This window comes from Podarcis cretensis (genome assembly GCF_951804945.1).
Source record: "Podarcis cretensis genome assembly, chromosome: 11".
Lineage (NCBI taxonomy): Eukaryota > Metazoa > Chordata > Lepidosauria > Squamata > Lacertidae > Podarcis > Podarcis cretensis.
Window position 1 is genome coordinate 36,602,354 of NC_137180.1, and position 14,089 is coordinate 36,616,442.

At 40.5% G+C, this 14,089-nt stretch overlaps 1 protein-coding gene across 3 annotated transcripts in view; it reads right to left on the bottom strand.

The window, feature by feature from the left end:
- The window catches only part of CERT1 (ceramide transporter 1), a 51,163-nt gene that overhangs the window by 29,951 nt on the left and 7,123 nt on the right, over positions 1-14,089 (bottom strand). For all 3 annotated transcript variants that reach the window (XM_079995550.1, XM_079995548.1, XM_079995549.1), the window contains exons 2-3: positions 12,244-12,378; positions 331-447 (exon numbers count right to left, since the gene is read on the bottom strand). In XM_079995550.1, coding sequence (XP_079851676.1) covers positions 331-447; positions 12,244-12,378 — 252 coding nt within the window. The remainder of the gene's footprint in view (positions 1-330; positions 448-12,243; positions 12,379-14,089) is intronic.

Genomic DNA, 14,089 nt, shown 5'->3' on the forward strand with positions numbered 1-14,089 from the left:
ATGATAGCTTGCTCAAAATGGTTTAAACTCTTATTTGCTGGATATAACTGATGTTGCTTATTTTCTGTATTGCCACGCATTGATTCCAAGTATCACCAAGCCTTTCATTACTGCTACATTTGTCAAGTGCAAAGTCTTACATAATTGTCATTTCACTCATTATACCCATTCTTATATCGCAGGTTACAATACTTAAATACGATTTTCAGTTCTTGAGGACATCAGCATCTGTTTTGCCATAGAAATGTCACTGAAGTGTTTAAGCAAAGCCCCTGGAGGCTTATCCATAACCACACACCATTATTAACTGCTAAGGAACAGAAACCATACCTTGTGCTGTTCAATTGCATCTATCCATTGTTGTCTATGATCTGGATCCTGAGCCCGTAGATACCAAACGCTATCATTCACGCTAATATCAAATCTGCACTCATCAAAATCATGGGGCTGTGGAATGAAAAATGGAAGGTCATTATAACAATAAGAATTATACATAAAGAAGGTAACTTGTGGCACCCTGTCGTTTGCCATGTTTCGGGGGGACGGACCTCATTGTTTCCCAACCAAGTTCATACCTGCTTAGTTTTGGGAATGCTGCCGCTCCAGATACAGTGGTGCCCCGCAAGACGAACGCCTCGCAAGACGGAAAACCCGCTAGACGAAAGGGTTTTCCGTTTTGGAGGCGCTTCGCAAAACGAATTTCCCTATGGGCTTGCTTCGCAAGACGAAATGTCTTGCGAGTTTTCCCGACTTTTTTTCCTCCCCCCCTTTTTCTAAGCCGCTAAGCCGCTTATCAGCTGATCCGCTAAGCCGATAAGCCGCTAAAAGCCGCTAAAAGCCGCTAAAAGCCGCTAAAAGCCGCTAATCCGTCAATGGGCTTGCTTCGCAAGACGAAAAAACCGCTAGACGAAGAGAATCGCGGAACGGATTATTTCCGTCTTGCGAGGCACCACTGTACTCCCAGACCATTCACTGGGCCCAAATCATGTTAGTTAAACCTGATTTCACCAGCTTCATTTTCTTTGACAGTCTTAACAGTCCTTTAACAAGCTACCATATAACAAATTAGACCATCAGTTTATCTACCCCTGTACTGACTACTGTGACATGCAGTGGCTTTCTACAATCTCAGATAAGGTCTTTTCCATAATTTGCTACTTTAACCTTTAAAAACAAAACAAAATATGACACAGGTATTTTCATTTATTCATATTTATATCCAGCCTTTATCACAGATACCACAGCAGATGACAATTCACATTTAAAGACCCAATAAAAGTTAATCATTTTGTTTCATATCAGTTGCTATATTCAGCCAAACTGAGATAATCATGACTATTAATGCTGCACTGTCAGGATCCAACCAAGAAAAATCAGAATATAGTACCTTTATGAAATAGAAAGGTTAATGAAGCAAACTCTGAACATTAATGAAGATCTACAAAATAAGTTAACTGCATTAGTAGAATTACTACTGAAAATGCAGTAAAAATTATTGACACATTTAATATCCTGTATTTTTGAATGAGACACCAATCTCTAAGGCAGCAACAATTCAATAAAAATCAGAATACAATTAAAAACCAGTGCATAGAAACATACAACACCAAACCAATGAAAGCAGCAGAAACCAATTACATTAGATGTTTCCCTTTAAAATGGTATTTCTTGATTATGATGAAAGCAGATGGACTTCAGCATACAGCAGATTCACGCGGAACACTCCTTCAGCCCCAAAGCTTAAAATGATCCCTTCAGACCATCATGGGAAGGGAAGTATTAAATCAGTGGTATGCAACTTTTCATTAGAGCAGACCCTTGTGTTCTCCAGATGTTTTGAACTCCAATTCCCATCAGCCCCAGCCAGCATCACCAGGGTCAGGGGATGATTTGAGTTGCTATATGAAATATATGGAGAGGACCAGGCAATGGGAAGGCTGCACTAGAGTGAGCAGGAACATAATAATTATGCCTTGCAGTGATGTTTGTTCTGATGATTATTTAATTTCTATACTGTTTAATGTATTAACTATATCTCTTAACTGAAGCAACAACAGATATCTTAAACAAAAATAGTTACCGTATTTTTCGCTCTATAAGACGCACCAGACTACAAGACTCACCTAGTTTTTGGAGGAGGAAAACAAGAAATTTTTTTTTCTGAATCTCAGAAGCCAGAACAGCAAGAGGGATCGCTGCGCAGTGAAAGCAGCAATCCCTCTTGCTGTTGTGGCTTCTGGGATAGCTGTGCAGCCTACATTCGCTCCATAAGACGCACAAACATTTCCCCTTACTTTTTAGGAGGGAAAAAGTGAGTCTTATAGAGCAAAAAATACGGTACATATAAAAATGTTACATTAACACAAAGTTACTACTATATATAAATCAGTATTAATTGACTTTTCCTTCTGACACACCCTCACTCTCAGCCTCCAGGTTCTCACTCAGGGTCCAGACCCTTGAGGGTAAGCAGCAGTAGCATGATTAATTATAGCTAGCGTATTATACAAATTGGCATGCCACACAATACAAAAGATTCATGTTTCATGTACGAGCCAATGGTGCAACAGCCCCCTCCCACCTCCTTTTACATAATTGCATCACACGTCAGTTGTGATCAGTTTGTGGACCAGGAAAGAATGTCCTCCTCAATGGTAGTTTCTCTATAAGGTTATTTCCCATATTTCACCTAACCCACTACTTCCTTAAGAGCTTTTACTTATACGTGCCCTGAAGTCCATGATTATTCAAGACTCACCAGTGAAGATTTCTATAAAAAAAAACAACTTGTGAGGAGGGGGAACAACCCAGTATAATTAGATACAGTAGCACTGTGGTAAGAGAGGTACAGAGGACACCAGATCTCAGAAGATTGCATAGTAGCAGCACAGATTGCTCCTGATTCATGAAAACCTCAGGAAGTGTTGTAAGCCAGGAGAGGTTCTCAGATGCAGACTTTCATGCAAGCTTAAATGTGGCTGCTTGGAAGATGACACTCACATGCCATAGTTCGCATTTCCATACAATTGGCCAATACTTATTTTGAAAGATGAAGCCTCAGCACTACAAAATCTCTTGTATGTTTGTCAGAGATGAAATGCCATCCCAACTACTTTGCAAACTGTCTACTTGCCTGAGCACCATAATATGGAAGCCAGAAGCCGAGTGATATTCCAATTCCCCTTCCATGAAAAGAAAATCTGAAAGCATTTTTGGCAGTTCACTTACAAATCATTATTGGAATGAAGTCTCATTCAAACCTCATGAAACTAATAATGCAGTTGTTTCTTTGACAGGTTCATAACAATGAGCACTGCTTATTTAGAATTTCAACATCACAATAGACATTTGCCACAGGTCATGTAACAGAATGAGGAACAGCCTCAGAGTTGAAGATTCTGCCTTCCCTCAACTGAAGGAGAATTGAAGTGAATCATTAATAGATTTATTAATGTAATTTTTACAATGGAACTTTCACAAGGGAACAGGGTTAGTGATTGCTTCCAACTAGGGATGGCTAGGATTGTGCTGTATGACTATCTTTACCCAAATCTTTGGCTGCAAAGACTTGTCTATCTGTAGACTGCTCTAGGCCTTCCAGGATGCCTCTCTAAAGGACGAGTTGTTAGTTTGCAAAAGCAGGATGTATCTTTGTAAATCTTAATCTAGACAAACAGAGGAGAGGGAGCATTTAGATCAACAAATAATTTGAAACTGCCTGTGAATGACTATCAAAGCCAAGCAGAAAACAAAATATCAGTGCACCACATGGCATTATTTTTTACAAGCTCAACTTGCAATAAAGCCTACCATTACATGCTACTTGTAATTCACAATTTAGCATCAGCCCTATTTGAAGGGCCAGTGAACTTGCTAATTCATGCAGCCTTTCTTCCTCCTTTTCCAGAAGTTAAAGTATGTTTATGACACCACTGTCAGTTACTGCAGAATCATGACTAGACTACAAGAAACACCCAGCTCAAGTCGCCAGTAGGGCTGGGCGATACCAGCTTTTCAACATCGCAGTGTATCACTAGCCAAACATTGCGGTTTGGCGATATATCACAATGTTGAAAAAACCAAAATGCATTGGTCTCTGCCCACAAGACACTGGGTGAAACTGCCCCAGCTCTGGTGGTTTCACTCAGGCACTTGTGGGCTGGTACAATGAAGCTTGTTTGCACTGCTCAGCTGCGGATCAGGAACATTCCCCTTCCCCAGCTGAGACAGCCTCGGTGCTAACTATTGGTTGCGGGGAGCAGCAACCACGCTCCCCTCAGCTGAGCAGTTTCACTGAGCCCCCACCCTGCCACTGGCTGGCCTGGGGCTCTTTTAGCTGCTCGACTGAGGTAAGGGCAGCTGCCCACTCCTCAGCTGAGCAGTTTAAAGATGCAGAGGGAGGAACAAGTTGTATTGGAGCCTTGCTGATACAGCTTGTTTCTACCTTTGCATTGTATGAGGGCAGAGTGGGATGGCGGTTTCACTCAGCGATATATGGCTGGTGAAACCGTCGCCGCTACTGAGTCCCTCTGCTAGCAGTGCCCGCTGGAGGAAGGAACTCTAGCCAACGCTGCGAACATAGGGACTCAGGAGCAGTGGCTGTTTCCCCAGCAATATACCACTGAGTGAAGCTGTCTTCATGGCCTGCTCCTCATACCGGTCCTGGGTGATATACTGATATACTGCCCAGGCTTATTGCCCAGTGGAGTATTATTGCTCAAACTTCCTAGTTTGAGAGGCAACTGTCTGTTAAATTCACCAGTTGAAGGCTCTGAGACCATGTCCTACCCAAGGGATATATAATTCCATCACTTTTTGTCTAGCAGTCCTGCCACTTCCGATATTGTATTCTTTGGAAGCTAGTAGCTTTGTATGGTGGATTACCAATGCTGTTGGGAAATGATTCTGCCAGGCAGATTAATCACTGATTTCCTGTTCAACCAGCAATAAACACAGCAGGCATACTGTCAAAATTTTACTTCATATTCAAACACAATCACTGCTGCTCTTCAGAGCTTATTTTACAGACCCCTGCACATAGCTTAGTTGTTTAACTTTACTTTTCTGTCTGAAAAATGGTCCCCAAAAAATACCCTTTCTTCTTTCTATCTTTTAAAAAGGTCTGTTTCAGAGTCTGGAAACCCTATAGGTGACAGAATATTTAAGAGTCTATAAAACACAGCTCCATCTACATTAAATATTAAAAATAGATGATACAAAGTTAGTCAGGTCTAGGAACACAAAATATATTAGTAAAACTAATATTTTACAACTGGATTTTAGACTTTGGCTGCATTCACATGTCATGCAGAGCCATTTTATAAAAGACAAAGGTGTGTGATTCAATTTGTTAAGAAGTTGCATGGAGTTGTACCCAATGTTAGTCATGCTCAGAGTAGACCAAATGAAATTAGTTCTTCTGAGCATCTGACCTAGCGGAGTGTGTAGAAAAATGGATGAATGCAGAACCTTTTCTTCTTTCCTCTTTCCTCCTCTCCTCAAGCTTCATCTGCTCCAGAGAAATTGGCCCTTTTGCACCTCTGCTCAGTGACCAGTTGGCCTCTGCTGTTTAGGAAGCACATATTTTCCTCATGTTAGTGTTCTTTTTCTTTCTTTCTCTTTTCCTTCCATAGAGCTCTGGCACTTGAGCAAACTCAAGAAGGCACTACAAGTCTTGGATTGAAATTAACGCGTTAATTTTGTTTCCTGAATTTCCATATTGAGAACTATTTTAGCTGGCAACACTGCTTGGTATTTAATGTGCTCCCTAGGTGGTTGTTTTTTTGTAACTAGTAGAGATTTAGGGTTGTTTTCAATATTAGTTCCTTTGAATAGTTATTAAAGCTTACTACCAATATAACCAATAAGGACGCAGGTGGCGCTGTGGGTTAAAGCCTCAGCGCCTAGGGCTTGCCGATCGAAAGGTCGGCGGTTCGAATCCCTGCGGCGGGGTGCGCTCCCGCTGCTCGGTCCCAGCGCCTGCCAACCTAGCAGTTCGAAAGCACCTCCGGGTGCAAGTAGATAAATAGGGACCGCTTACCAGCGGGAAGGTAAACGGCGTTTCCGTGTGCGGCTCTGGCTCTGGCCAGAGCAGCGATGTCACGCTGGCCACGTGACCCGGAAGTGTCTCCGGACAGCGCTGGCCCCTGGCCTCTTAAGTGAGATGGGCGCACAACCCCAGAGTCTGTCAAGACTGGCCCGTACGGGCAGGGGTACCTTTACCTTACCTTTACCAATATAACCAATTCATAAACACCCCACCTTTTGTAATTGGACCTAAACTAAAGTACCTAATGAACTGCACCTAATTTCCTCTTCCTTTAGTATTTAAATATTTAATGGATGCACAAAGCACACCACAGGTTATAAAAGTTCAATTTTTGCTAATACTCTTATTAGCTCTATTAATCAGGTCAAACACACTACAGGAACAAAGAAATTCAAAGGATAAAAATTAATTATGAACTAAGAACCTTATTAATATCACAATCACGGCTTTCACGAGGTACATACAGCTCATTTGGGTGACACGGGATGACATTTCATTGCTATTATTTTCAGTTCATTACAATGTCTATCACTGCAACTATTGGTCACATTTACATGCAACATTTCTTAAACACAGCGTAAAGTGACATACATTGAGGTTCCGAGGTGTCCCATCCAAGCACTGATAAGATGCAAACCTAGTTAGCTACAGAAAATACTGCTGAGCAACTTGGCGCCATGGCGTTGCTTGCACCCCCACCGGTTGCCATGGCCATAGCCTCCCCACACCATGGAGGAGATTTTGCACTGATTCCATAATTCTGGCCCACTTATAACCACATAGGTATATGCAATACTGAGAAGCATTCTTAACAACATTGCTTTCTTTATCAGATATACAAACAAAGATCTCAATTCTGAGTGGCAGTCCTTACGTAGCAAAAGCAGACCCATGCATGCACAAGAGGGAGATATCAGTAGGGGGACTCAAACAGCCCACTAAGAATGCTCAGTGTGCATTGAATCCTGGCTTGAACAACAGCATTCCACACCACAACATTTTGTTGTGTGTGACACTTGTAGCAAGTTTTAGATAGCTTCCAGTCTACTTAATGATCAGATAATCTTGCACTAAAGTCCAGTGCATTGGCCAAAATGTTGTCATTCTTCCAATAAAGTTTTCAGTTTGCTTATTGGAATCCCTTCTTCATTCAAAACATTGGTCAGAGATCCAGAGAGGTTTCTTTACAAATAACTTATTACAAACTCCGTGTTTGTTGCTGCTTCAGTCAATTTCCCTTTCCAACCACAGCCCCTAGGTGCAATATTGCTCTGGAGAGTCCCCTAAGTTGTAAGGGCAGCTTTTGTGAGATGCATGAGCAGGAAGCGATTGGCTGTAAAGTCCTGGTGCAGACAAAGAAGACAGTCTATATCTTCTTTGTACCATGGAATGGTCAAAAGACTGAACTTTGCATCAGAAGGTACCTGGTTCAAATCTTGTCTCTACCATGAACTTCTAGGTGACCTTACTAAAGCTCCCCCACCCCCAACCTCAGACACTGCCACCTGCAATACGACTTAAATATGACCTGGCTTACAGAAGGGGTGGGAAAACATTTGGCTCCATGGACCAGGTTCTTATTAGGTTTAGACAAAACCTGACAGGTGGGTAGGGCTATCCACTTATCAATCACCTGAGGTCACTATGGCAGCACTTCAAAGCTCTTTGCTAAAACAGAAGACAAAAGCTCAATTTAAGTAGGCAGTTAAAGGCAAACCCCTTCCTGATGACAAGCGGTGTGTACTGAACACCTTGCTAAAACGAAGGGTTGCCCCTCCATTTTAGTATAGGTTTCAATGCAAACCCCTGTCATCAAGAAGGGGACTTGTATTGAATCCTGTCCAACTGAGCAGAATGTAAGTCTCCTCTCAACAGCTGATGAGCGGGAGATTAAATCCTGCTGCCATGACTACACATGCCAGTTCCCTGAGGAATTGAAACTCCCACCCCAGCTAATTGGAGTGCTGTCAGCTGATGGACAAGTGGGTGTGCTTAAAAAAAGAAACCAGCCTCAAGGACAAAACTAGAACCCACAGCAAACCAAGATTGGCCCATGGGCCAGAGGTTCCCTACCACTGCCTCACAGCACTGTTGTAAGAACTGCAGCTACATAATGTATGTGAGACATTTTGAGCACTTGAAGGCATTATACAATTGTTAAGTATTATCATAGTTGTTTTGAAGTATGTGATTTTTCTTATTCCAATAAGCCTTAAATACTGAACCTTGCACCTTCCCATTCTCATTCTGCACATGTGACTAAAAAACAGTTGTAACATTAAACAACAAATACTCAGCGAGGCAACATTTTGCAACCATGGATTTATTTTTCAATGCTTCCTATCAATATGTTATTTTGGTTTTTTTAAATAAAACAACAACTACTACTGGAAGAAAACATTTTTTGGCTGTATTGCAATGGCAAACATACAAAGGACTCCCCCCACCCTTCTATTTTACAACCCAGCAACCATTTTCACTCAACCCAAGCAAATTTTTGTAAAAACACCACAGTGCTTTTAGGGCCAAATGCAGCTGTAACACTGTGCTTGTGTCAGGAGTTTCAAAGTGAGGTTTCCACAGTGTTGTTTGCCACGGAGAGTGAGCCTTGTACTCAATCTGGAAATGACAGAGTGGGTGGAAACCACCCTGGCAATTGTGCAATGATCCCTGCCCCTCCCTGGCTCCAAAGTGGGGAGGAAGGATGGAGGTGATTTGTCTACTATAATCAGAATGCCTTGACCATGAAGGCCTAACCAACTGGAAAGATTTCCAGAGATGAAAGGGAAACAGAGAGGGGGAGTCTCCTTGGTGCCTCTCAGTTAAGGTGACTGGAGTATCATGACCAAGCGGCAGCCTGATTGGCAACTGCTGCACAAAATAAGGAATGGGAGATTGGATGCTTCTTGACTAAGGTGTCTGTAAATGCAACAGCCAGACAGGGAGGAATGCTATTTGTGGGGGATGGGGAGGCACTAGATTCATGCTCCAAGGTGTGCATCACCTGACCCTTCTCCCCTTTTAAATAAACTTTCCCCCCAAATCTTAATTTACAGGGCAACTGAAGGCACTCCAACCTATAGCAATCTATGGTATATCCCAATATCCTCCCAATACTCAAGAAAGTTTTTCAGGGGCTGCATTGAGTAGGAGGGATCAGTAATAAATAGGTGTCCTGCCTTTCACAAGTGGAGACGCTTCTACTAGTGCCAAGTCACCACTGGGGACAATCTTAATTGGGCTGTTACACTCTGCTTTGTACCATTCACTCATGAGCAGGAGGGTCCCTATTTTCACATTTGAAATGTTAGAGGGCATATCACTGCCAACAGGTTATCTTCAGAGATTCAGTTGCCACACGAAGTTGGTTTGCATTTGGCATCTACATCTTAGTAGAACAGATGCAGTTTAAAAGGGTATTTTTCTTTTTTTTTGGGGGGGGGAGGTGAGTTTAAAATTATAAATTACATTTTTGCTTTAAAAACTTTCAAAGCAATTGCTTCACAGCTATTTCCCCAGCCTATAAAGGAAGCAAACCTGTGTCTCTGCTGTAAAGAAATGTGCAGTGCAACATCTACTGTGTTTATACAGAAGATTTACTGCTTCCACTACACTTCCTCTCAGGTTCCACAGCAATTCCTAAACAATAGTTGCCAAGCCTTCTCTAAATAATCAGAAAACAATCAGGTCAAGGAAAGAGAATCAGAAACCGTACATCTGTTCACAATTGTGAACAACTGTTGTGAAGGGGCATGTTCCACCAGTGAGGTAGTTTCACAACTTGCTTCAATGTTACAGGGATTGGAGCATTTTTAAGTAATAATCTAAGAAGATGAGGGCTTCTGATTTTTAAAAGATGTAGTTGCAATGTTACCAGATTATATGTTCTTGCAAAATCATAAAATTTGGTAGTGTGTACTTAACGAAAATACAACAGCAAACACTGCTATATGCGACTATGGCTCAATACTAACCAATTTATGACACAAATATTACATTTTATTATAAACAGCAGATAAAGATCTGTGAAAAAAATTCTTTCAGAATCAGGAAGAGGGATGGTGTAACTCTAGCATATAAATCTGAGGTCTTTAAAATGTAATCTTAACCTAAAACATTTTCTTCATGTCTGGACAGTGAATCTGCAGCAATATGGTTTTCTAAATCCTATGCTACAATAATTTTCTCACTTAACATTCTAAATGACAAATCTGAACAGTACAGATTGGTATCATATACAGTTGTTATGGTACTAATGGAGGAACAGCTGAAGCTAATTATTAACTAGCAGTGCATATAATCAAATATGGGATCCACCTGCTTTCAAAGACATAGAAACCAAAGAGATAAACTGACAAGAACCTCTTTATTGGGTTTTTGTCCTAAACGATATGTGGGAACAGGGTGCACAACCAATGCAGGATTGAACCCTGCCCTCCTGCCCATCAGCTGAAGTCATTAGTTATATCATCTATATAATCCCAGGGATTATTCAGGAAAGAAGAGGGTTACTATTAAACTGCTTTAAATTACTGCCATGCTACAGGAAGCTGTTGTTGCAACTTTACACTACCTACCGAATATATTTTAGGACACAAACTCCATGACTGTTTTTGCAAAATCATAAAATTTGGTAGTGTGTAGTTAATGAAACCACAACAGCAAACACTGTTATATCAAGTGACTACGGTTCAATACTAACCAACTTTGAGACATTGCCCATCTCTCAACCATGCGAAATCATAATTATGTTGTTTCATGGCCACCCACCTGCCAATTTAGGCTGGTCACAGTAAGGATCTGGTCTGTGGAGTTTAAAAATGTTCCCCACCCCTGATGTAAAAGAAGACCCCAATAAATGGGGCAACAAGACATTTTTAAAGTGTTTTTGTTAACACAAATATTTACAAATTAATGAATGGCAAAATCTTCTTAGAAAACATCTTTCCCACTTTTAAAAGAGAGAAGCTGCTGTTTCAAAAGTGGCTTGTCTCCTTGGCAGCAGAAACACTGCACTAAAAAACAAACAAGCTCCAGCTGTACATGTGGTTCTTACACATGCGATTCAGGTCTCTTGAGCCTGGCCTGGACAAGGCTTTTTTTTTTTTTTTTTAAGCCCCATGATACACTTTAAGAAACATGTGATGAAGCCACCTGAAGACTGACTCACACATTAATACCAAGAGTACGAGAGCTGCTAGAGCATGGGGGCTTCCATGCAGATCTGCTGATGAATCAGGAAACAGTCATGTGGTCACTTGATATGCTGGTCTTAATATGGTTTCAGAATTATTGCAATATTGCTCTTAGGTGTGTACACTGGTCACAAGATTCAGTTCAGACCATAATTTGGTGCTCTAGAAAACAGTGCATTAGCATCCAAGGCACTATATTGCCTAATTCACTTTGCAGTCCAACCAGGTCTACTTTGTTCTCCCCACCCTTCACTATTGGAAATGGGGGGTGGGGAGGTGGAGTTTAGCATTTCTCCCTCCAAGATAAATGGATGAATTCTGAAAGCATACTAGCCCCAACAGAATGGATAAAGCTTGCCAAATAATAGGCAAATATGTCCAGGGGCTTTTGTGCTAGACATATTTAAATTTGATTTGGGAGTCACAAATAACTAAAATGGATTTATTTTGGGGGTAATATCATTCCCACTGATTGTAAGCTTGAACTGTCAGTGGTGTCTGCTCTCTCTTCCTCATCAACCCACCCCAGTATTATTCCTTGTATGGTAAGCTTAAAGATGCTACTTTAATTTTTGACAGATACAGGTAAGCAGAAATTGTTCTGGTGTCTGGATTGCTGAGGCACCGTAAAGTGCTTCAGTGTCCCTGCTTTTGTCTCTTGCTTCCTCATATACTTCCCATTTCAATTCTAACAGATCCCAAAAACCCTATGAGGCACCCCACTTAGAATTGGGATTCACCTGAATCCAAGGCACACGCTTGATTGCTGTGCATCTCAGAATTTTATACTGTAAAAAAAATTATTGCAAAGATTTTCTATTCTTCCTATAGCTAACTAAAAAATATTGACAGCTCTTATGCAAGTATTTCTAAACCATATTGCTCTGACAGAAGATTACACTAAAAATTATTCTTTTTTTACCATATTCGCTTGTATTTATTATTGTCTGGAAATGTACATAAAGCACGGGCACAAAGAAACTTTAAAACAACACTTACTGTAATGACAGCCTTACTCAAACAGATTGAGCCTCTGCAGCCATACTCAGTTTCATCTTCAGACTTGTAGTAACTTAGAGTATTGTTCTTCAAGACCACCCACCGGTCCTGCCACCCATGGATGTAGTTGGTCCACTAAAGAAAACAAACACATACATTTTTTAATCAAACAAAGCTCCATACCATTTGTGCATAATTTTCTTACGAGTGAAACCCAACCAAGTCATACTCAGAAAATAGACCCAGCGAAATCAAAGTTACTTAAATTCATGGACTTCAATAGCTATACATACTCTAAGTATGACTAACATCAAACACCACCCATAGTTTTTCCAAATCTTGTTTTAAAAATTTCCCCCATTAAAATAAACGAACTGTTACAACACAGAGTAAAAAATGGTTCTGATGCAGACAATCTGAAAATGAAATGCCAATTCCTTAGAAAATAAGTGTCCAAAATAAACAAGATCAGATGTAGTAAGGACAATCATAACAATACCATTTCAGAAGCAGCAGATCTGCCACAATTCACAATAAACATTAGGTGGTTATGTCTTATCACCAACTATAAACTCTATATATGGTTTGTATTCCTGTAAATCTGGGCTGCCTTTTAAGAATAGGCTAGTCTACAGTCCTCATCATGAAGAAACTGATTGTTCTGAATAAATATGTCGCAGGCTCAGATACAAAAACTGGACACAGATTTTAAATGTTTATGTCCGCTAGCCTAGACTTAACTATTTTTTTCCACACATATATTAGACTCCTTCCTCTCTCATCTCTTTGTCAAAACAGTCATCACTGTGAAATGAGAGTAGCACAATAAAACAGTACATATAACTAAAATGTACACTGATGCACATAGTTTATTCAGAAGAGCTATCGTGTTTCACCTGGGCAGAAAGCTCAATGAGTAGATCACTATGTGATCTCCATGTACTTGAAAGGAACATTTAATAAATACAAAACTCCACAATAAACAAAAGTATAAAAAAATGACATTTGAATATACATTTAATATTTGGCATTAACACCCCGTCAGCATTGTGCAATGGATTTTGGGTTCCTACAATAAATACTACTGGTGATACTTCATTAACATCTATGAAAACAGATTCATACAATCAATCATAAGTACAGAAGGATTCACTAGCTTCATCAGACTTTAGCTTCAGGCGATCTGTAACCTCTGCAAGGGTAGAGCACCAAATCTGAGTATGGCCCACAGAATGATGAGTACTAATGGTTTCCTGAAATGACTTAGGAAAGGGATATTGCTGGTGAAACTGCCAGCACTGGCTTCCACTGGGAACGAGGTGAGGTGGAATAGCACTACCTCAAGAGCTGTCTACTTTTTCTTGGGTGGTTCCCTGCATGTATATAAATATATTCATCTGTAAGTTAAGTTTTTTCCCCACATCCAAAACCTGACAAGCATCTGTTAGCTTCCAGACAGAATGCTGTTGAGGTGCTAGTTTGGCATGGGGTGTATTTACAATGGGGGTGGGGAGGTAATTAGCCAGCTCAAACACCTATCAGCTTAGAAAAAGCATTCTGGAAGCAGGTGTTGTGATGTGTTCTTCAAAAAAATAAAAAGCCCTTTATTCCCTAGACTACACAGTGGTGTTTGAGGTGAAAAGAAAATGAATAAAGTTGATTTTTCCATTTACTACTCTCCAGAATTCTCATCCAAGCTTAATAGCTAAAAAATGCCTGTGTTTTTTAATGTTAGATTGCTTTCACAGGAAGCAATTCATAAATGGAATGAAATAAATGCTTTTATTTATCTTTTTCTAGTACCTGCCACCCAATTCTTTAGCACAGTAGATACTGCCTCAAAGAT